At 48.5% G+C, this 22,166-nt stretch overlaps 2 protein-coding genes across 4 annotated transcripts; one reads left to right on the top strand and one right to left on the bottom strand.

Moving 5' to 3' along the window:
* The first annotated feature begins 2,129 nt into the window (after positions 1–2,129).
* On the top strand, positions 2,130–3,153 carry LOC123425798 (probable histone H2A.2). Its single transcript, XM_045109537.1, has 2 exons — positions 2,130–2,419; positions 2,672–3,153. The coding sequence occupies exons 1-2, from the start codon at positions 2,231–2,233 to the stop codon at positions 2,888–2,890; spliced, it is 408 nt and encodes a 135-aa protein (XP_044965472.1). The 5' UTR covers positions 2,130–2,230; the 3' UTR covers positions 2,891–3,153.
* A 328-nt stretch (positions 3,154–3,481) lies between these two features.
* LOC123425797 (formin-like protein 11) lies at positions 3,482–9,948 on the bottom strand. 3 transcript variants are annotated; one of them, XM_045109535.1, is made up of 7 exons: positions 9,112–9,948; positions 7,342–7,885; positions 6,384–7,260; positions 6,105–6,301; positions 5,137–5,372; positions 4,064–4,905; positions 3,482–3,983 (listed from the first exon to the last, which is right to left on the bottom strand). In XM_045109535.1, exons 1-6 carry the CDS (start codon positions 9,265–9,267, stop codon positions 4,075–4,077), a joined length of 2,841 nt encoding a protein of 946 aa, XP_044965470.1. In that variant the 5' UTR covers positions 9,268–9,948; the 3' UTR covers positions 3,482–3,983; positions 4,064–4,074. The 3 variants fall into 3 exon arrangements, with proteins under 3 accessions (XP_044965470.1, XP_044965469.1, XP_044965471.1); XM_045109534.1 differs by having other exon boundaries at positions 3,482–4,905; XM_045109536.1 differs by lacking the exon at positions 7,342–7,885 and having other exon boundaries at positions 3,482–4,905; positions 9,112–9,946.
* Between the last annotated feature and the right edge of the window lie 12,218 nt (positions 9,949–22,166).

Raw genomic sequence — 22,166 nt, 5'->3', positions numbered from 1 at the left:
ATCAAGGGCTTCTCCTCACAATCCTTTTGCCAATGCTCTCTATGGACTATACCTAAAATATACTAGATAAAAATGTTAGTCCAAGCGACAATGTATGTTGTCATGAATTATCAAAACCATCAAAGGAGCATATGTGCATTCAATCTCCCCCTTTTTAGTAATTGATGACAACATACAATCAAAGCTTCAAATAAAGATAAGTATTAGAATATGACAGCTTTGAAAGATACATGACTAGTACATGCTCCTCCTAAATGTGTGCAATCCCTTTTTAAAGGATAGTTGCTTTTGACTGCATGGGCACACGCATGGTAGAAGGACAAGACAAGTCATATTAATCTTGGCTATATGCGTCAAACATACGTGAATGAAGAATTTCCATGTTCAAGACTCGCTCTTGTAAACAATACGTGCAAGAGACAAGAGATCATCATGAACAAGGATATGATGCATATACTTACCTTGAGGTTCTTGAGTGTCTTAGCACTAGGAGTACACTTGGGAAAACAAATGTTAGATAACACAAGAGTACTCTATTATAAAGATGCAAAGAGCTTCAGAAGTACCAAGATATGGAGAACATATGAGAAATCTGATTTGATGATAGATATGTCTCCAAGAAAATTTAGAACCTTCTCCCCTAAGGATGACCATGTACGAATTTCCTATCCCCCTGAATCATAGTATGTACTTACTTCCTTCGTTCCTAAATATAAGTATTTGTAGAGATTTCACTACATATTACATATGGATGTATATAGACATATTTTAGCGTATAGATTCATTCATTTTTCTCCGTATGTAGTCAGTAGTGAAATCCCTAAAAGACTTATATTTAGGAACGAATGGAGTAGATATTGGGAGTAGGTAGGGTGATACTAGTTCAATCGAACACATTAAGAACACACGTGTAAAGAACACAACGTGGCTGCTGTCGTGCGCTTGGAGCTCCGGGTGGTCGCTGCCGTCGGTGAGGTCCGCGCCCGCGCCCACCGTGCTCCTGGTAGCCGCATCGCCCGAATCCGCCGTGCCCTGTCGCGCCAAGCCTACAACCGCGCCCATCTGCACCCGTCGCCGACGCTAGTGAGTCGTCGCGCCCGCGCTCCCGCAGCTCGCCAAGTCCACTGCTGCGAGCTTCGCCAGGCCCTCGTCCTTGCCCGCCTCGCCTTTCTGCTCCGATCGCGCCCTAGCTACAACGACTCGCCCATGCCACGCCTGTGGTCGCAAGCACCCGCCCCTGCTGGTGCAGCGCCCGTGCGCGTTCGTCGGGGCCTGCCCTCGCCCGCCCGCCCGCCTTCGCCGCCCACATGCCCGCGACCTGCGCGCCTGCCTGACCACCACACCCTACCCTGCCCGCTCGCCCTCACTGGCTGCGTGCCCGCGCCCTGCTCCGCCTGCCCCGCCGCGCACCGGTCGCGCTTGCGCGCCCGCCTTGCCGCCGCGCCCTGCCCTCGCCCGCTCGCCCTTGTCGGCTGCGTGCCCGTGCCCTGCTCCGCCCGCCCCGTCGCATCCCACCCGTGCCTGCGCGCCCGCCTGGCCGCCGCGCCTGCTCGTACGCCGCCCACATCGCCTAGCCGCGCTCACCCGCCCCGACTCCCATTGCTGCTGCTCGTCGGCGCGCCGTCCCTGCTCGTCAACCTCGTCATGGTCGTGGGTGGAGCGCTGTGTGAAAAAGAGGAAAGAGAAGGATGGGTGAGTGGGCCCATCGGGTTTCAATGACAGGCGGGTGAGCTCTCACATGCAACGGACACAACTCGAACAAAAAGTGTCCAAAAAGCATACGTGCGTGTTCGTTCTTAAATTTGATCCGTAAATGGATTAAACGAACATGAAACGAACAAAAAATGAATATGCTCTTACGTGTTGAGTTCATGTCGTTTATATCCATTTTACGTCAAAGACATGTACACGGACAAGACGGGATCGCGGTGGAGTTGGAGTTAGCACCGACCCCGAAACGGCGAAAAGCCGAGGCGGTAAACCAAAAACCAACCGCTCCACGGCTCTTCCCATCCGACGGACTGGATCCCGCCGCTCGCCGCATGTCCTCTCCACCACGTCACCGATCCGCGCACTCCCCTCGCATTGGCTCTCCTCCTCTATATAATCCACCCCCCACCCACCGCTCCTGCCTACCAGCCGTATACCCACACCACACCCCCTCCGCACTTGCTCCCGTAGCTTCTCGCTTCCATTCCTCAACCGCGGAAACCCTCGGAGTACTGTAGACATGGCTGGGAGGGGCAAGGCTATCGGCTCCGGCGCCGCCAAGAAGGCTATCTCCAGGAGCTCCAAGGCCGGGCTCCAGTTTCCCGTCGGCAGGATCGCGCGGTTCCTCAAGGCCGGCAAGTACGCCGAGAGGGTTGGCGCCGGCGCTCCCGTCTACCTCGCCGCCGTGCTGGAGTATCTCGCCGCTGAGGTGCGTGGAATTCTATTACCCGATGCCTGATTTTGCTGCTTTGGGTGGTGAATTCGAGCGGTTGGTGTCTCGTCGATCGGTGGTTTGTCCGCCAAATTGGGGAAAATTTCTAGGGTTTCGGATGAGAATACTAGTACTATTTGTATCTGTCGCCTCTCACTTTTCTTTGTGCCTAGGCGGTTCTGCTCGCTAATTTCGCTTGAAGCTTTGTCGAATTTTAGAGTAACCGTTGCGACTCCCTTGTTTGTGCAGGTCCTGGAGTTGGCCGGGAACGCCGCGAGGGACAACAAGAAGACCCGCATCGTGCCGCGACATATCCAGCTTGCCGTCCGCAACGACGAGGAGCTCTCCCGCCTGCTCGGTATGGTCACAATCGCCAGCGGCGGTGTCATGCCCAACATCCACAACCTTCTGCTCCCCAAGAAGGCCGGAGGCAGCGCCAAGGCCGCGGCTGCCGATGACGATAGCTAGATGACGGCTCCTTCTCGGTGGTCGTGGGTGCTCGGCTGTATCTGTGTAGTAGCGTGTTCGGTCAGAAGGTTGTGGATGTTGTATCTGTGTAGTAGCGTCTGCAGTCAAGTGTTGCCTAGGTGTTGCGTTTTACTAGGAGTAGTACGTATTAGTTTCTGAATGAATCTGTGTGCTTGTACCGGTGCTAAACTAGGTGTGGACAATGGTTACATCCTCTGTAATTCGTTGCTACGTTCTATAGAAGTCGCATCTATGAATTGTTACATTCTCTGCACTTGTCAAATTCTACTACCGTGTTCTTGTCAAATTTCCACTGTCAATTCTTGCCTATTTTTTCATCTTAAATGTTCGACCAAGGATAGAAAACGATTGAAATGGTATGGGAGATAAACAATTATCAGTCCACATATAGCAGCCGCTGCACATTGTTTTGGGTGCCCTGACTATCCGGACGGTGAAGAAACGGTAGGTACAGATCGAGAAAAGGAAGCTAAGACAGCACAACAGCAGTACGAATACGAATCTGGTACCAGGTCTCACGCCACATTGCAAAAGGCAGACCAAGTCGCCCGAGGCCAGAGCATACTCACATGACGCGAACGCAGGATGTTTCGGTTAAAAGCATGACAATTTACAGCTTTGCTCTCTGCAAAAAGTTTTGTCAAGTGCAAGCAAAAGAATCCAATGTTTATGAGCCTGTGTGGTGCATCTGTCTTTCTACTACTGTACTTCTTCCTCTCCTTTCTGTGATGGTAGAAATGTACTCCTACAGCGGAAAAAACAGCAGGTAGTGTCACACTCAGTCAGCCAGCCTGCGGCTTCTTCCTCCCTGTTATGCCATGCCCTAACTAAGAGGTCGGTTTTCTTCACCGCCCGCTTCGACGTCCAATTTCAGCTTCCGTCTCACTTCCCCGTCTTGATCGTGAATATCGCCTTTGTTTGTTTGATAAGAGCCAAAGTGCAACAATTACCTGCCAAGGACGTTATGGAAGATGGCTGCCTTCCTTCAGCAATTTGATTCTGTTGCTGAACAAGTGACCAAAGCCAGAGTTTGGATTATCGTCAATTTTTCATCTCTTGCTTCTTTTTTGAGCTGCAATTGCCCATCTCTTCTTACTAATGTTTTCAAAGAGCAAACCTCCAAGCGCTGGAAGGAAAAGATAGGTAGAGTACCTTCGTTTAAGTTAACTTTCCTCATCAGAACTAGAGCTTGAACTATCTGCCCTCCGGTCTTGAATTGCCGGAAAAAGGTTACGCCGGGGATCTTGAAAAGACTTGGGTGTGTGGGAAGGCAGAGTAACTTCAGTCTTCGTTTTCTTTGGAGCCACTTTTGATGCTTCTTTCACCTCCTTGCACACCTTGTCAAGCATTGCGAGGAAGTCTCGCACTACGACAAATAACCGAAGACCCTCATCCTTCCCTGTACTCCCATGGAAATAATCGACAGTGCTTTTTACCATGGACCGTGTTTTCTTCTCTTCCTCTAGCAAGAAAGCAACATCAGTTTTAGACTGCTCCATGAAACGCACAAGCTTGTGGTGAAACCCACTATCTTCATCCAGACTCTTCATGCTAGTGTTCAAGAATTCATTAGTTTTACCAAGCCTGTGGCCAACACTTGCTACCGACATAGTCAACTGGTCTGCATCCAGGATTGCTGCCTTCCTGACATTTTGAAGTTCATCTCCTAAACTGGACACAACCTGCAGACCTAGTTGTTTGTATTCATCTTCAATAAGATCATTGTTATCCACACTGGATACGCCGCCCGTCTGCTCTTTTGCAGCCCGTGCAGAACGGACACCTTCAGAATGGATTATCTCTTGAACAACAAAATGCAGCAGCGTTGTCTTCCCATCAGTTCCTTTGACATCAGAAAGCTTGAGCAGGGTGTCTAACTTGAACGCTTGAGCTCCTCCACGGAACGTGCCAACATTCATCCGGTTCCCTGTTTTAAGTACAGCTTCTAGTAACTTCAAGAATAGGCGGCTGTTTTTAAGCTCCTCACAAGCCACCTGATCAGGATTTAAATGCCAAGATAGCAGAGATAAGAAGATCGGTAAAAACATCAAGCTGCAGAAAGAGTGGTAACATTTACACTAAAATAATCTCCATTATTACTTGATAAAAATGTTCATCTGTAAAAAGGACTAGAGAGCATCAAACTTGACTGATACAAGTCATACAGTACAACAGAACTGGATATAGCGTGGAAGCCAAATAGGTTACAATGGTAATGCTATTACCTCTAAGGTGGCAAAAGATTGCTTTACATTTGAAGATTCCTCTGGTAAACTAGCCATGAAAAGTAATGCATCCAGGCGCTCATAGATATAAGGAATGTCGATGATTGCTTTTAAGAACTGCTCTGCAGAACCAAGCTGTGAGAGTTCCCCAGTATATAGTCGAAGCCTGAGCTCCTCATCAGTATTCGGGACCCATCTAATTAAGGTCTGTATCAAGTCGGATGGAAGTTCATTTCCTACAAATTATTGAGGGAAATTGATAAGGCAAAATATGCTACCAGAAAATAGGATTTATCAACATGTTCTTTGTTCAAAAATGTCCAAATAGAATAGTCAGAAGTGTTAAGCTTCATGCACTAGCCAACGCAACCAAGAAACCGAACTGGTAGAAAGGGCTAGGCAATCCACATATACACTTCAACAAGAAGCACATGAACCCATGCTTGAGGCGTCCATTCCAAAATATGGAGGCCAGATGTACACAAATGTAGTTAACTCTAGAACCAAATCTTTATCGAAAAACTCTAGAACCAAATGCCGATTTGAGCATTTGACATCGCTTGCGTGCTATATAATCTTTCTGACTTTGTTATCAGTTCAAGAATTAGAATTAACCTAGAAGACAAGACTCACACCAGTTTAGCACAAATGTGTACTATTTGCTTTGAAAACTAGAAGAAACAAATGAAATCAAGTGATTCATTGCCCTTAGCACAGAAGAATAGCTGTAACTCCTGATTGTGAAGACACAATTGATATACGCAGCTGATATATTATTGCATGGAGTTATAGACCAGAAGCTGGATAAGTATTCTATGCATCATTGCAACTTAAAAAAACTGGAGCTTTGCCCAAAAATAAAATAAAATAACTGTATCTACAAGACTGGCAAGAATCAGAAGAAGCTGCATTTGATCCAGGAAGAGCTATGCACTTGCACAGTATAGACGAGTGACAATACACTTTACCTTCCTTAACTGCACAAGAAACTTCCTCTGCTGAAACACTCAACGCCTTTAATGATATGGCCAGGTTCTGTGCCTTTTTAGGATCAAGTATCCTGATAACTTGGGCAGCTTCCTTCGATGCTAAATCTTTTTTGGCATCACCACTCTTCTTGTCAGCATTATAACCAAAAAGTGTTTCAATAGCGTCCTCACTAAGCCTGCGAAGAAGTATCATTTAGTTATAAAATGGCACGATCTTACAATAGTGGATATATAGCTCAACTATCTCTACCAACTTACTGGAATGATCCAGATTTAAGGTGATCCCACACCATTGATTTATTAGCATTTGCTGTTACTTTATCCCAAAAGAAGGGCTTAAGCTTTGGTTTAGGTTCACTAGAGTCTGCATCTGTGTCTGCCTTATTGCCTGACTTCATAGGTGGTGGTGGACGCGTTTTGGAAGAAGCAGGCAGCGTTGGTGGTGGCGGGAGAGGTCCGCCAGATTTTGATGGTGGTGGTGGTGGTGGTGCAGCTTTTGGACCAGTAGGTGGTGAGGGTGCCGAGGGAGGAGGCGGGGAGGCTTTTGGAGCTGGTGGCAGTGAGGGTCCAGAGGAAAGAACTGGAGAAGCATTTGGAGGCGGTACAAGTGCTTGAGGAGCTGTTGGTGAAGGAGGAGCCTTTGGTTGAGGCACAAGTACTTGAGGATGTGTTGGAGGTGGCATCATTGGTTGAGGCATTGGTGTTGATCCTTGCACAGAACCAACAGAAGCAGCCATTGGCTTGGCGGAACTGCTGTAGATTGCTGGATCAGTGTTTGCACTTTCCGGCGAAGTTAGCTTCACATGGCTATTTTGGCCAGTGCTTGGATCTTCCTGTGAGCTTAGTTTCACATGGCTATTTTCACCAGTGGTTGGTTCTTCCTGTGAGCTTAGTTTCACATAGCTAATTTGTCCAGTGTTTGGGCCTTCCTGTGAGCTTAGTTTCACATGGTTATTTTGTTCAGTGTTTGGGCCTTCCTGTGAACTTAGTCTCACATAGCCAATTTGATCAGTGTTTGGGCCTTCCTTTGAACTTTGATTCACATGGCCATTTTGGCCAGCCTCTGACTGTAATGGCAATGCTCCCAGCTTAGTGATATCTATTAGATTTACACTGGAAGACTTGCAAGAATCCGCTGCAAATGAAAGCATAAAAGTTAGTGGTAGAAGAAAGAAAAAACTTGACTTCTAGTGAAATGGATGATACGAGACATTACTTAGATTCACGAGTTGCTTATTATCATAGGCAGAATCCTCGGAACTCTGGCTTTCACGGTACATGCAGCAGCCAACGCAGAGAAAACCTAAAACTGCTATAACAACCAGGGACACACCAATGACAGTGGTAATTTCCATGCCATCACTGTCCTTTTTTTCTACTGGTTTAGTTGCAGGCACTGCCTTTTTTGTAGTTGCTTCTGATGAAGCACTGTTAGTTGATTTCGCTGGCGAAGGTTTTACTGCTTCATTTGCAGGAACAGGTCCCGGAGTCAGTTCTCCTCTCATTGAGGCGATAAGTGTTTTGATATAACCATCGGGTAGGGTTTTTGCAACCTCAAAACTCTGTTTGCTTAAGCATATCAGCAAAGTTTGCTTGATTTCTGGTGTCAATGGGCTGGCGCCTTTTTCAATGACAGGGGAAGGGCCCTTATTGTCAGATATCCTATGGATGATATCAAGTACATGCTTATAGTTGTAGTAGTTTCTAACATCTTGAAGGCTTTTCTTGTCCAATCCACATTGGAGCCACGCGTGTTCCACCTATAGATATCGTAACGAGTGGTCACCCTTGTCAGTACATGAAAATTAATCAGTAACAGATGCTAATGAGATAAACTGGGTGTGCATCCTTTTCAGAATAATAATATGATAAACCAGGCCATTAATAAAAATATAAACTACCATGAACCAGCGAGAGTCAGCAGTTAGAAACTATTCCCTCCATTCACAAATATAAGATGTTTTCAATATTTCAAAATGGACTACACACAGACTAAAATTAGTGAACAAACACACTAAAACATGCCTATATACATCCGATTCAGAAAAAAAATTAGAACATCTTATATTTGTGAACGAAGGGAGTACAAATTATTATCCCATAAAATTCCACGCTGAAGATTACCTGCTGTAAAACGTTACTAGTATGTTGGACTAAATATCATATTATCATCACATTCCTTACTTAAGTCTACATGCATCGTACCAATAATAACAGAATTAATCTGACACATGCTACTCATCAAATAAGCAGTAATAATTAAAAATTAAGATATCATTAGCGCATAAAGATGTTCGACCAGTGCAGTGATGTGTACCTAACAGGAGGGAACATTAATAATTTGTTTCAAAATCTCTGCTTCTGCTTGCAGGGTTTTAATCTGTACGGTCAGTATTTTCAATGCAGTAAAAACCATAAACAATTTTGGCCTCTGGGAACCCTAGAAATTCAGTGATCTCATCTCTTCTGTCACAGGTAATTCGAAGAGCACCACATGACAGTTCTGAATGTCGGCATCATGAGCTCATACATGTGGACCCTATGTGTTGATAGAGCGAGGTCACCAACATAAACACCATATCAGAAATATAGCCGGGCAATCCTTGCAATTCTATCATTCTATGATCTCGATGGTGGCAATTCCTGCCTTCCTGAACCGGTTTTTTCTCTTGCAAAAGGATTGATACTTACTCCCTCCGTTCCTAAATATAAGTCTTTTTAGAGGTTTCACTATGAACTACATACGGAGCAAAATGAGTGAATCTACACTCTAAAATATGTCTATATTGATTTGTATGTAGTTCATAGTGAAATCTCTAGAAAGACTTATATTTAGGAACGGAGGGAGTAGGAATTTAATTCTCACTTCTTAAGATGGCCCAAACTAAACTACTTTGCTCTTGACCACAAGCTATGGAATGACACCATCTACTCCAATACAGATGTTACTACCGAGTGCGATGAAATACATGGAAAATTTACTCACCCAATCGTCTACTTGCTTGATGAAGGTTGGTGTCAGCGCAGGCGGCGGCAACGTATCGCTTGCGCCAATGAGCAATCGTCCGCAGGCCATCGGTACAAAGAGCAGCACGGAGATGATGCACCGCGCGGGGAGCCATTCTCCCCTGCAGCGCCTCATCTTTTGCCTGCTCCTTCCTACACCGACTCGACCATCGCAATGTGATTCCTCCGGCTTACCGGCGGGAGGTTTGTGGCGACGGACAACAAATCCGTGAGCTCCCTGAAGCAATTGGCCAACGAAATCCAGTGAGGCGGCACAAATGTTTCGACAAAAAAACACTCGGAATAGCGCTTTCTTGGAAGCTTATTTCCGAAATGCCCCGCCCAAGCTCGCGCAAAATCGCGGCAATGGCCTTCTGAAATCAGATGCCTCGAGGTGCTCCGAGAAACGCGCCGATTTTAAGGCGAGATGGCTCATTAATAATCACCAACGGTGGGGGATTTGGGGGGCTTCCGAGGCAGAGAACCGAATGCGCAGCGGCATTGGCATGCCCCCCAGATCGAGGAAATCCGGAGGCGCAGCCGGAGAAATCCGCCGGCGCTTCAATCGGTCAAGAAATGAGCCGCAAGAACGCGGGGGAGGTTAAAGAAATCACACAAAGAACAGGTCGGAAAATGCACCAATGCAAGGCACCACCAAATTCGCGGCTGGAAGAGCCACGAATTTGGGCGTGATCTGGAGCTACCGAGGGGACCAGCGAATCCTTTTCGCGCGCGCCCTCTTTCTTTTCTCGTCTCGACGCTGAAATGGAAGATGGAGGAAGAAGCGGGGAGGAGACAGAGAGAGAGAGAGAGAGAGACGTGATAAGTGCATACTCTTTTAGATAATCATAGAAAGTTACTTTCAAAAAAGGAGAATCGTACTAGGAGTAGAAAGTTATACACTTGCATGCAACTTTGTAAATTATTTCTTTTCCATTCGTTCCATTTATGTTTTTCTCAAACAAATTAGGCCTCCTTTGACTCATATGATGGAAATATCATAGAAATAGGGAAAACATATAAGAAGTGAAAGGACATGTATCTCACTACTTATAGAAAAAGATATGTCATTTAATGCATAAATATGATTTTTTTATTGAACCGAGACTAATATTTTTTTTCTTTGGGATGTGAAGGATTAGTTTCTATCCTACATAGAAATATGAATTCATTCCGACAAACTAAACGGCTTCAAAGGATTTTTCCTTTAAAAGTCTCATGACGGGGAGATAACCCCGGTGTAGGCTCATCAAGCATACTCTTCTATACTTTGGTATAGAAAGGACAATAGCTTCCTCATCTGTCGGCTCCTCCTGGCTGGCTATGAAGTACTTGCCGGCTAGGAGCGTAACCGGCTACTCTGTGGACAGCTGGCCAAGCCGCCAGCCGGCTGAAGGGCACATGTGACGTCAATCCCTAGGATGTGACGGGGGCCTTCGATTAAAGGTGAAGGTACGTCAGCACGGGTACGATGGAGAAGCGCACACATGGCTACAGTGTCAGCGGCCGTACCGCTGACCGACGCCGGCTCCGAGCCGTCAACCATGCACAGTACCCGCACGCCAGCGCTCACTCCATTTCCTGGCCCGGCGTGGCTACAGTGGAGACGGACGTACCACTGACCAGCGCCGGATCCCGCTAGACGACGCCGACCGTACTCCACGTGTCCTGCGTGCCCCACGCACCAACCCCATGTTGGAAATATGCCCTAGAGGCAATAATAAAATGGTTATTATCATATTTCCTTGTTCATGATAATCGTCTATTGTTCATGCTATAATTGTATTAACAGGAAACAGTAATACATGTGTGAATAAATAGATCACAATGTGTCCCTAGCAAGCCTCTAGTTGGCTAGCTCGTTAGTCAATAGATGATCATGGTTTCCTGGTCATGGGCATTGGATGTCATTGATAACGGGATCACATCATTGGGAGAATGATGTGATGTACAAGACCCAATCCTAAGCATAGCACTAGATCGTATTGTTCGTATGCTAAAGCTTTTCTAATGTCAAGTGCCTTTTCCTTCGACCGTGAGATTGTGCAACTCCCGGATACCGTAGGAGTGCTTTGGGTGTATCAAACGTCACAACGTAACTGGGTGACTATAAAGGTGCACTACGGGTACCTCTGAAAGTGTCTGTTGGGTTGGTACGAATCGAGATCGGGATTTGTCACTCCGTGTGACGAAGAGGTATCTCTGGGCCCACTCGGTAGAACATCATCGTGAGCTCAATGTGACTAAGGAGTTAGTCACATGATGACATGCTACGGAACGAGTAAAGAGACTTACCGGTAACGAGATTGAACAAGGTATAGGTATACCGACGATCGAATCTCGGGCAAGTTCTATACCGACGGACAAAGGGAATTGTATACGAGATTGATTGAATCCTTGACATCGTGGTTCATCCGATGAGATCATCGTGGAGCAAGTGGGATCCACCAAGGGTATCTAGACCCCGCTGATGGTTATTGGCTGGAGAGGTGTCTCGATCATCTCTACCTGTCTCCCGAACCCGTAGGGTCTATACACTTAAGGTTCGATGACTCTAGGGTTATAGGGAATTGTTATACGAGGTTATCAAGTTGTTCGGAGTCCCAGATGAGATCCCGGACGTCACGAGGAGCTCCGGAATGGTCCGGAGGTAAAGATTGATATATAGGACGGATGGTTTCAGACACCGGAAGTGTTTCGGGCGTCACCGGTAACGTACCGGTACCACCGGGACCACCGAAGGTGGCCCCGGGGGTCCACCGGAAGGGGGCAACGACCCCGGGAGGCTAGATGGGCCAAGTGCGGGAGGGAACCAGCCCCTAGGTGGGCTCGTGCGCCTCCCCCACTCAGCCCATGGAGCAAGAAGAAGGGAGAAGGGGGGAACCCTAGCGCAGGTGGGCCTAAGGCCCACCAGAAGGGTGCGCCAGCCCTCCTCCCCCCTTGGCCGCCGCACCTCCCCCCATCTAGGGCTGCCGCCCCTCCCAGGAGAGGGAAACCCTCAAGGGGGCGCATCCCCTCCCTCCTCCTATATATAGTGGGCACTTTTGGCCTTTTGGAGACACAGTTTTCCCTCTCCCTCGACGCAGCCCTGCCATTCTTTCTCCTCCTCTGTATCGGTGCTTGGCAAAGCCCTGCCGGGAGACCTCGTCTCTCCATCGACACCACGCCGTCGTGCTGCTGGAGTTCTTCCCCAACCTCTCCCTCCTCCTTGCTGGATCAAGGTGCGGGAGACGTCACCGGGCTGCACGTGTGTTGAACGCGGAAGTGCCGTAGTTCGGCACTAGATCAGAATCACACCGCGATCTGAATCACCGCGAGTGCGACTCCATCAACCGCGTTCTAGTAACGCATCCGCTTAGCGATCTTCAAAGGTATGAAGATGCACTCACCCCTCTCTCGTTGCTGGTCTCTCCATAGGAAGATCTGAATATGCGTAGGAATTTTTTTGAATTTATGCTACGTTACCCAACAGTGGCATCCGAGCCATGTTTTCTATGCGTAGATTCTATGCACGACTAGAACACAAAAGGTTGTGGGCGATGATTTGTCAATTGCTTGCCGCTACTAGTCTTATTATTTTCCGGCGGTATTGTGGGATGAAGTGGCCCGGACCGACATTACACGTACGCTTACGTGAGACTGGTTCCACCAACAGACATGCACGTCGTGCATAAAGGTGGCTAGCGGGTGTCTGTCTCTCCTACTCTAGTCGGATTGGATTTGATGAAAAGGGTCCTTATGAAGGGTAAATAGCTTTGGCATATCATCGTTGTGGCTGTCACGTAGGTAAGAAGGCGTTCTTGCTAGAAACCCAAATCAGCCACGTAAAACTTGCAACAACAATTAGAGGACGTCTAACTTGTTTTTGCAGGGTTTGACATGTGATGTGATATGGCCAAAGTTGTGATGTTGCATGTATGATGTATGAGATGATCATGTTATTGTAATAGGTTTCACGACTTGCATGTCGATGAGTATGACAACCGGCAGGAGCCATAGGAGTTGTCTTAATTTATTGTATGAGATGCAACGCCATGTGCTTACTACTTTTACTTCATTGCTAACGGTTAGCTATAGTAGTAGTGATAGTAGTAGCTGGCGTGACGACTTCACGGAGACACGATGATGGAGATCATGGTGTCACGCCGGTGACGATGATGACCATGCGATGCCTGAAGATGGAGATCGAAAGAGCAAAGATGATAATGGCCATATCATGTCACCATATGATTGCATTGTGATGTTTATCATGTTTTTCATCTTATTGCTTAGAACGACGGTAGCATAACAAGATGATCCCTCTTAAAATTTCGAGAACGTATTCCCCTAAGTGTGCACCGTTGCGAAGGATCGTTGTCTCGAAGCACCACGTGATGATCGGGTGTGATAAATTCTAACGTTCGCATACAACGGGTGTAAGCTAGATTTACACACGTGAAACACCTAGGTTGACTCGACGAGCTTAGCATGTACAAACATGACCTCGAATACAAGAGACCGAAAGGTCGAACATGAGTCGTATGGTTGAATACGATCAGCATGAAGTTGCTCACCATGGTGACTAGTCCGTCTCACGTGATGATCGGACACGGGTTAGTCAACATGGATCATGTATCACTTAGATGACTAGAGGGATGTCGATTTAAGTGGGAGTTCATACTTAATTTGATTAAATGAACTTAATTGTCATGAACTTAGTCTAAAAGTTGTCTTTATAAATATTGTAGATGGCCAACGTCAACCTCAATTTCAACGCATTCCTAGAGAAAAACAAGCTGAAAGATGATGGTAGCAACTATGCGGACTGGGTTTGCAACTTGAAGCTCATCCTTGAAGCAGCTAAAAAGGCTTATGTCCTTGACGCGCCGCTAGGTGACCCTCCCGCTCCTGCAGCAGCTCAGGACATTCTGAACGTCTGGCAAACACGGAGTGATGACTACTCTCTGGTTAGGTGTGGCATGCTATACAGTTTAGAAACGAGGCTCCAAAGGCGTTTTGAGCAACACGGTGCATATGAGATGTTCCAAGAGCTGAAGCTAGTTTTTCAAGCTCATGCCCGTGTTGAGAGATATGAAGTCTCTGACAAGTTCTTTAGCTGTAAGATGGAGGAGAATAGTTCTGTCAGTGAGCACATACTCAAAATGTCTGGGTTACACGGTCGTCTGACTTCACTTGGAGTCGAACTTCCGGATGATGCTATAATTGACAGAGTCCTCCAGTCTCTCCCACCAAGCTACGAAGGTTTTGTGATGAACTACAACATGCAAGGGATGGAGAAGACCATTCCCGAGTTGTACTCGATGCTCAAGTCTGCAGAAGTAGAAATCAAGAAAGAGCATCAAGTGTTGATGGTCAACAAGACCACTAGTTTCAAGAAGGGCAAGGGTAAGAAGAACTTCAAGAAAGAGGGCAAAGCCGTTGCCGCGCCCGGTAAGCCAGATGCCGGGAAGAAGAAAAAGTATGGACCCAAGCCTGAGACTGAGTGCTTCTATTGCAAGGGAAAGGGTCACTGGAAGCGGAACTGCCCCAAATACTTAGCGGACAAGAAGGTCGACAACGTTAAAGGTATATGTGATATACATGTTATTGATGTCTACCTTACCAGCGCTCGTAGTATCTCCTGGGTATTTGATACCGGTGCTGTTGCTCACATTTGCAACTCAAAGCAGGAACTGTGGAATAAGCGGAGACTGGCCAAGGACGAGGTGACGATGCGCGTCGGGAATGGCTCCAAGGTCGATGTCATCGCCGTCGGCACGCTACCTCTACATCTACCATCGGGATTAGTTTTAAACCTTAATAATTGTTATTTAGTACCAGCTTTGAGCATGAATATTGTATCAGGGTCTTGCTTAATGCGAGACGGCTACTCATTTAAGTCAGAGAATAATGGTTGTTCTATTTATATGAGTGATATGTTTTATGGTCATGCTCCGCTGGTGAATTGTTTATTCCTGATGAATCTCGATCGTGATGTTACGCACATTCATAGTGTGAGTACCAAAAGATGTAAAGTTGATAATGATAGTCCCACATACTTGTGGCACTGCCGCCTTGGTCATATCGGCGTTAAGCGCATGAAGAAGCTCCATACTGATGGACTATTAGAGTCTCTTGACTTTGAATAATTGACACATGCGAACCATGCCTCATGGGCAAGATGACTAAGACTCCATTCTCAGGAATAATGGAGAGAGCAACCGACTTATTGGAAATAATACATACTGATGTGTGTGGTCCAATGAACGTTGAAGCTCGCGGTGGCTACCGTTATGTTCTCACTCTCACCGATGATTTGAGTAGGTATGGGTATATCTACTTGATGAAGCACAAATCTGAGACGTTTGAAAAGTTCAAGGAATTTCAGAGTGAGGTTGAGAATCAACGTGACAGAAAAATTAAATGTGTGCGATCTGATCGTGGAGGAGAATATTTGAGTCACGAGTTTGGCACACACCTAAGGAAGTGTGGAATCGTTTCACAACTGACGCCGCCTGGCACACCGCAACGCAACGGAGTGTCTGAACGTCGTAATCGCACTTTATTAGATATGGTACGATCTATGATGTCTCTTACCGACTTACCGTTATCATTTTGGGGATACGCATTAGAAAATGCAGCATTCACTTTAAATAGGGCACCGTCTAAATCCGTTGAGACGACACCGTATGAACTATGGTTTGGCAAGAAACCTAAGTTGTCGTTTCTGAAAGTTTGGGGCTGCGATGCTTATGTGAAGAAACTTCAACCAGAAAAGCTCGAACCCAAAGCGGAGAAATGCGTATTCATAGGATACCCTAAGGAAACTATTGGGTATACCTTCTATCTTAGATACGAAGGTAAAACCTTTGTTGCCAAGAACGGATCCTTTCTAGAGAAAGAGTTTCTCTCGAAAGAAGTAAGTGGGAGGAAAGTAGAACTTGATGAGGTAATTACACCCCCTCTCGAACAGGAAAGTAGCGCAGCGCGGGAAATTGTTCTTGTGGCGCCTGCACCAACTGAAGAGGAAGTTAATGATAATGATCATGAAGCTTCGGATCAAGTTACTACTAAACCGCGTAGGTCCACAAGGGCACGCTCCGCACCAGAGTGGTACGGCAACCCTGTGATGGAAATCATGTTGTTAGACAACGGTGAACCTTCGAACTATGAAGAAGCGATGGCGGGCCCGAATTCCAACAAATGGCTTGAAGCTATGAAATCCGAGATAGGATCCATGTATGAGAACAAAGTATGGTCTTTGGTGGACTTGCCCGATGACCAGCGAGCCATACAAAATAAATGGATCTTCAAGAAGAAGACTGATGCAAACGGTAATGTGACCGTTTATAAAGCTCGACTTGTCGCAAAGGGTTTTCGACAAATTCAAGGAATTGACTACGAAGAGACTTTCTCTCCCGTAGCGAAGCTGAAATCAGTCCGAATCATGTTAGCAATTGCCACCTTTTATGATTATGAAATTTGGCAAATGGACGTCAAAACAGCGTTCCTTAACGGGAACCTTAAGGAAGAGTTGTATATGATGCAACCAGAAGGTTTTGTCGACCCTAAGGGTGCTAACAAAGTGCGCAAGCTCCAGCGCTCCAGCTATGGGCTGGTGCAAGCATCTCGGAGTTGGAACATTCGCTTTAATGAGGTGATTAAAGCGTTTGGGTTCATACAAGTTTACGGAGAAGCCTGTCTGTACAAGAAAGTGAGTGGGAGCTCTGTAGCTTTCCTCATACTATATGTGGATGACATTTTATTGATGGGGAATGATATAGAGATGTTGGAGAGCATAAAGGCCTATTTGAACAAGAGTTTTTCAATGAAGGACCTTGGAGAAGCTGCATACATATTAGGCATCAAGATCTATAGAGATAGTTCGAGACGCCTCATAGGTCTTTCGCAAAGTACATACCTTGACAAGATATTGAAGAAGTTCAATATGGAAAACTCAAAGAAAGGGTTCTTGCCAGTTTTGCAAGGTATGAGATTGAGTAAGACTCAGTCGCCGACCACGGCAGCAGATAGAGAGAAGATGAGTTCTGTCCCCTACGCTTCAGCCGTGGGCTCTCTTATGTATGCCATGTTGTGTACCAGACCTGATATAAACCTTGCCAAAAGTTTGGTAGGGAGGTACCAAAGTGATCCCGGTGTGGAACACTGGACAACGGTCAAGAATATCCTTAAGTACCTGAAAAGGACTAAGGAAATGTTTCTCGTTTATAGAGGTGACGAAGAGCTCATCGTAAAAGGTTACGTCGACGCTAGCTTCGACACAGATCCGGATGACTCTAAGTCACAGACCGGATACGTATATGTTTTGAATGGTGGGGCAGTGAGCTGGTGCAGCAGCAAGCAAGAAGTCGTGGCAGCATCTACATGTGAAGCGGAGTACACAACTGCTTGAGAAGCAGCTCATGAAGGAATTTGGATGAAGGAGCTCATCACCGAGCTTGGAGTGGTTCCAAGCGCGTCGGGTCCAATGACACTCTTCTGTGATAACACTGGGGCCATTGCCATAGCCAAGGAGCCCAGGTTTCATGGGAAGACGAAGCACATCAAACGCCGCTACAACTCCATCCAGGACCATCTCCAGAGTGGAGTAATAGAGATTTGTAAAGTACATACAGAGCTGAATGTTGCAGACCCGTTGACTAAACCTCTTCCACGAGCAAAACATGATCAACACCATAATGCTATCAGTGTTCGATACATCACAATGTAACTAGATTATTGACTCTAGTGCAAGTGGGAGACTGTTGGAAATATGCCCTAGAGGCAATAATAAAATGGTTATTATCATATTTCCTTGTTCATGATAATCGTCTATTGTTCATGCTATAATTGTATTAACAGGAAACAGTAATACATGTGTGAATAAATAGATCACAATGTGTCCCTAGCAAGCCTCTTGTTGGCTAGCTCGTTAGTCAATAGATGATCATGGTTTCCTGGTCATGGGCATTGGATGTCATAGATAACGGGATCACATCATTGGGAGAATGATGTGATGTACAAGACCCAATCCTAAGCATAGCACTAGATCGTATTGTTCGTATGCTAAAGCTTTTCTAATGTCAAGTGCCTTTTCCTTCGACCGTGAGATTGTGCAACTCCCGGATACCGTAGGAGTGCTTTGGGTGTATCAAACGTCACAACGTAACTGGGTGACTATAAAGGTGCACTACGGGTACCTCTGAAAGTGTCTGTTGGGTTGGTACGAATCGAGATCGGGATTTGTCACTCCGTGTGACGGAGAGGTATCTCTGGGCCCACTCAGTAGAACATCATCGTGAGCTCAATGTGACTAAGGAGTTACTCACACGATGACGTGCTACGGAACGAGTAAAGAGACTTACCGGTAACGAGATTGAACAAGGTATAGGTATACCGACGATCGAATCTCGAGCAAGTTCTATACCGACAGACAAAGGGAATTGTATACGGGATTGATTGAATCCTTGACATCATGGTTCATCCGATGAGATCATCGTGGAGCAAGTGGGAGCCACGATGGGTATCCAGACCCCGCTGACGGTTATTGGCTGGAGAGGTGTCTCGGTCATGTCTACGTGTCTCCCGAACCCGTAGGGTCTACACACTTAAGGTTCGATGACGCTAGGGTTATAGGGAATTGTTATACGAGGTTATCGAAAGTTGTTCGTAGTCCCGGATGAGATCCCGGATGTCACGAGGAGCTCCGGAATGGTCCGGAGGTAAAGATTGATATAGATGACGGATGGTTTCGGACACCGAAGTGTTTCGGGCGTCACCGGAGGTGGCCCCGGGGTCCACCGGAAGGGGGCAACGACCCCGGGAGGCTAGATGGGCCAAGTGCGGGAGGGAACTAGCCCCTAGGTGGGCTGGTGCGCCCCCACTCAGTCCATGGCGCAAGAAGAAGGGAGAGGGGGGGGGAACCCTAGCGCAGGTGGGCCTAAGGCCCACGAGAAGGGTGCGCCACCCCTCCTCCCCCCCTTGGCCGCCGCACCTCCCCCCATCTAGGGCTGCCGCTCCTCCCAGGAGAGGGAAACCCTCAAGGGGGCGCAGCCCGTCCCTCCCCCTATATATAGTGGGCGCTTTTGGCCTTTTGGAGACACAGTTTTCCCTCTCCCTCGGCGCAGCCCTGCCCTTCTTTCTCCTCCTCTCTGCCGGTGCTTGGCGAAGCCCTGTCGGGAGACCTCGTTTCTCCATCGACACCACGCCGTCGTGCTGCTGGAGTTCTTCCCCAACCTCTCCCTCCTCCTTGCTGGATCAAGGTGCGGGAGACGTCACCGGGCTGCACGTGTGTTGAACACGGAGGTGCCGTAGTTCGGCACTAGATCGGAATCACACCGCGATCTGAATCACCGCGAGTACGACTCCATCAACCGCGTTGTAGTAACGCTTCCGCTTAGCGATCTTCGAAGGTATGAAGATGCACTCACCCCTCTCTCGTTGCTGGTCTCTCCATAGGAAGATCTGAATATGCGTAGGATTTTTTTTGAATTTATGCTACGTTACCCAACACCCCATAGGGTGGCCAGCGGGTCTCATGGCCAGATGGGACCTTGCAGCCGGCGGGCCCCTCAAGCGACAAGACTAAACCACAGTGGCCCCGAGGCCGTCCTCAGAGGCTGCTAGTCGGGTCCCCCATAATGTACTTATATCCGTTTTGTAGGCGGGTGGGTTCGTCTATAAAACCCCCCGCCCCCTCCATGCAGAGGGTCGGCCATTCTCGCACCCACACACACCACATAGGAGAGGTAGAATTCGAGCCGCCTGCTCCTTCTTCCTCCTCCGCTAAACAACTCAAGGAGCATACTGTAAACACTTTGGTTCAGCAACCACTCCGACAGGACTAGGGGTATTATCTATCACGGAGAGCCCCGAACCTAGGTACATCGTGCGTCTTGCTCGCTAGTTACCAATCCCGTTCCCGGAGCCCGCCTGTGTCTTTTCGGCTCCAACCACTCTCGAGAAGCCTACCCATGGCATCTGTCGTGAGAAAAGGACGATGGTTGGCGCCCACCATGGGGCCGTCCGCGACATCGGTCGGGGTTACGCTCCAAGCGAGACCCTCCGCCAACTTCACCGGATGCCTCGCGTCTAGACTGATCAGCACGCCCGTGGAGCCTGCCCCTGCGGAGGTTTCCGCGGTGTTGATCAATGGTCCAGCCCGTCCTACAGGCTCTGTTGGGGAGATCGCCAGCAAGCCGCTTGCCAGCGTCGCTTCCGACGTTGCCCGCCTTTGCGCTCTCTTCAGCAACCCGCGCCTCGACGAGGAGCCTCACCACCTTGGCGTGGACATCGACATCGACGCGCTCTGCGCAAGCTTCAGCAGACTCACCCTTGAGGACGCGCCTGCGCCCGATGAGTACTCCTGCCACGTACTCGACTGCAGCGATCCACCATCGTTTGCGGGGTGTCTTGCCCCGCACGACGTTGCCATTACCTCTGATCTTATGGAGGTGATGGTTGTTGGGAGTAGCACCAGTTCAGGTCGCGACAAGGCCGCGGTGGATGCAGTTGACCACCCTTCAGGTCCTGTTGATCCGCTTCGCGCCACCCTTGCTGGGCTGACCACGCCCATCGCCATGACGACGAATACAACAGAGGCCAGGGCCAAGCTGGAGGAGGCTCGCAAGCAGCTCCTAGTGGAGGGCACTGCCCTTGCCACCGCCAAGCGCAGGATGGAGGCCACACACGCGAGTATAACTCCGCTTATGGCCTCACTCCGGCCGCTGATGGTCCCAGCCGACGTGGAGAGGTCCGCGGCCGCGGTCGGGTCATCGCCGAAATCCTAGGCGGCAAGCTCCCATCTACGACACTCCTGCAGCTAACATGCGGGCTGCCCAGACGACTCTTGCGGAAATAGGCGCTCTGCAGGACGAGGAGCGTGCTCGCCAAGAAAGGCGCGCCAAGGACCTCCTCGACGCTGCCAACGAGCAGCATGCTCGCCTTGACCCTATTCACGCATTCTCGGTGTCTCCGAGGCTCGATCCTGAGGCTCCCCGTGTCCCGAGCGGCCGACAGTAGGCTCAGCTTTCCTCAACCCATCGCACCTCTCGCCGGAGGGCTGAGGGAAGCCAAGACTGGCGTTTACAACACTAGAGTTAGCCTCGAGCAGTTTCTAGCCGGCTCCGCGAGGCGGATGGTGACAAAGGAGATTCGGTCCATGGAGTTCCCCCGCCTAGGCATCGGGAAAGGGCCAACATGCATGTGCCCCCGATCCCTCCCGAGCTCACGGCTCGGATCGGCCCTCGTGTCCCTCGCAATGAGAATGATGCTCGTCTCCGCATCGACCTTCTAGCGCAGTCGGCCCTCCTAGAGGAGGAGGGTCCTATTGGTCCGACGTGCTTTGGCCCCCGGATCCAAGGGGAGCCGTTCCCTACCGGCTTCACCCTTCCCCGAGACACGCCAAAGTACAACGGCTCCGCCAAGCTGGAGGACTGGCTGATCAACTACACTACTGCACTCGCATCGCTCGGGGCAACAAACGTGTAGTCGTCCACTACGTGCCACTCATGTTGACTGGCTCGGAAAGGACTTGGCTTAACAGCCTGCCAGCCGACAGCGTCAACTCTTGGGTTGACTTTGAATAGGCGTTCGTCCGCAACTTCACCGGCACTTACAAGCGCCTTGGCTGGCCTCGCGAGATGGCCATGTGCTTTCAAAAACCGGACGAACCCCTTCACGACTACGTCACGTGCTGGACGGAGTTATGCAGCTCCTGCGAAGGAGTGCATGAGGTACAAGCTATTCAGTACTTCATCGACGGCTGCTCAGACGTCACCCTTCTCAAGCATAAGCTCATGTGCTCTGAGCCGACCTATTTGGCGGTTCTCATGGCCAAGGCGGACAAGTATGCCACTGCCGAGTGCGCCATGAGGATCACGATCAACACAATGGACAAGACCGCCCAACAGTCGGCTACGTCTAAGCCGGCTCGCGACAACCGAGGCAGCGAGAACAACAAGCGCAATGCGGATCAACTTGACCCGCGATCTGGAAGCAAGCAGGTGGCCAACGTGGAGGAAGAACAACCGGCTACTCAAGCCGGCGCTCAGCGAC

This window comes from Hordeum vulgare, chromosome 2H, assembly GCF_904849725.1.
Source record: "Hordeum vulgare subsp. vulgare chromosome 2H, MorexV3_pseudomolecules_assembly, whole genome shotgun sequence".
NCBI lineage: Eukaryota > Viridiplantae > Streptophyta > Magnoliopsida > Poales > Poaceae > Hordeum > Hordeum vulgare.
Note: the sequence above shows the minus strand (reverse complement) of the source record. Positions and strands in the feature narration are given on the sequence as shown.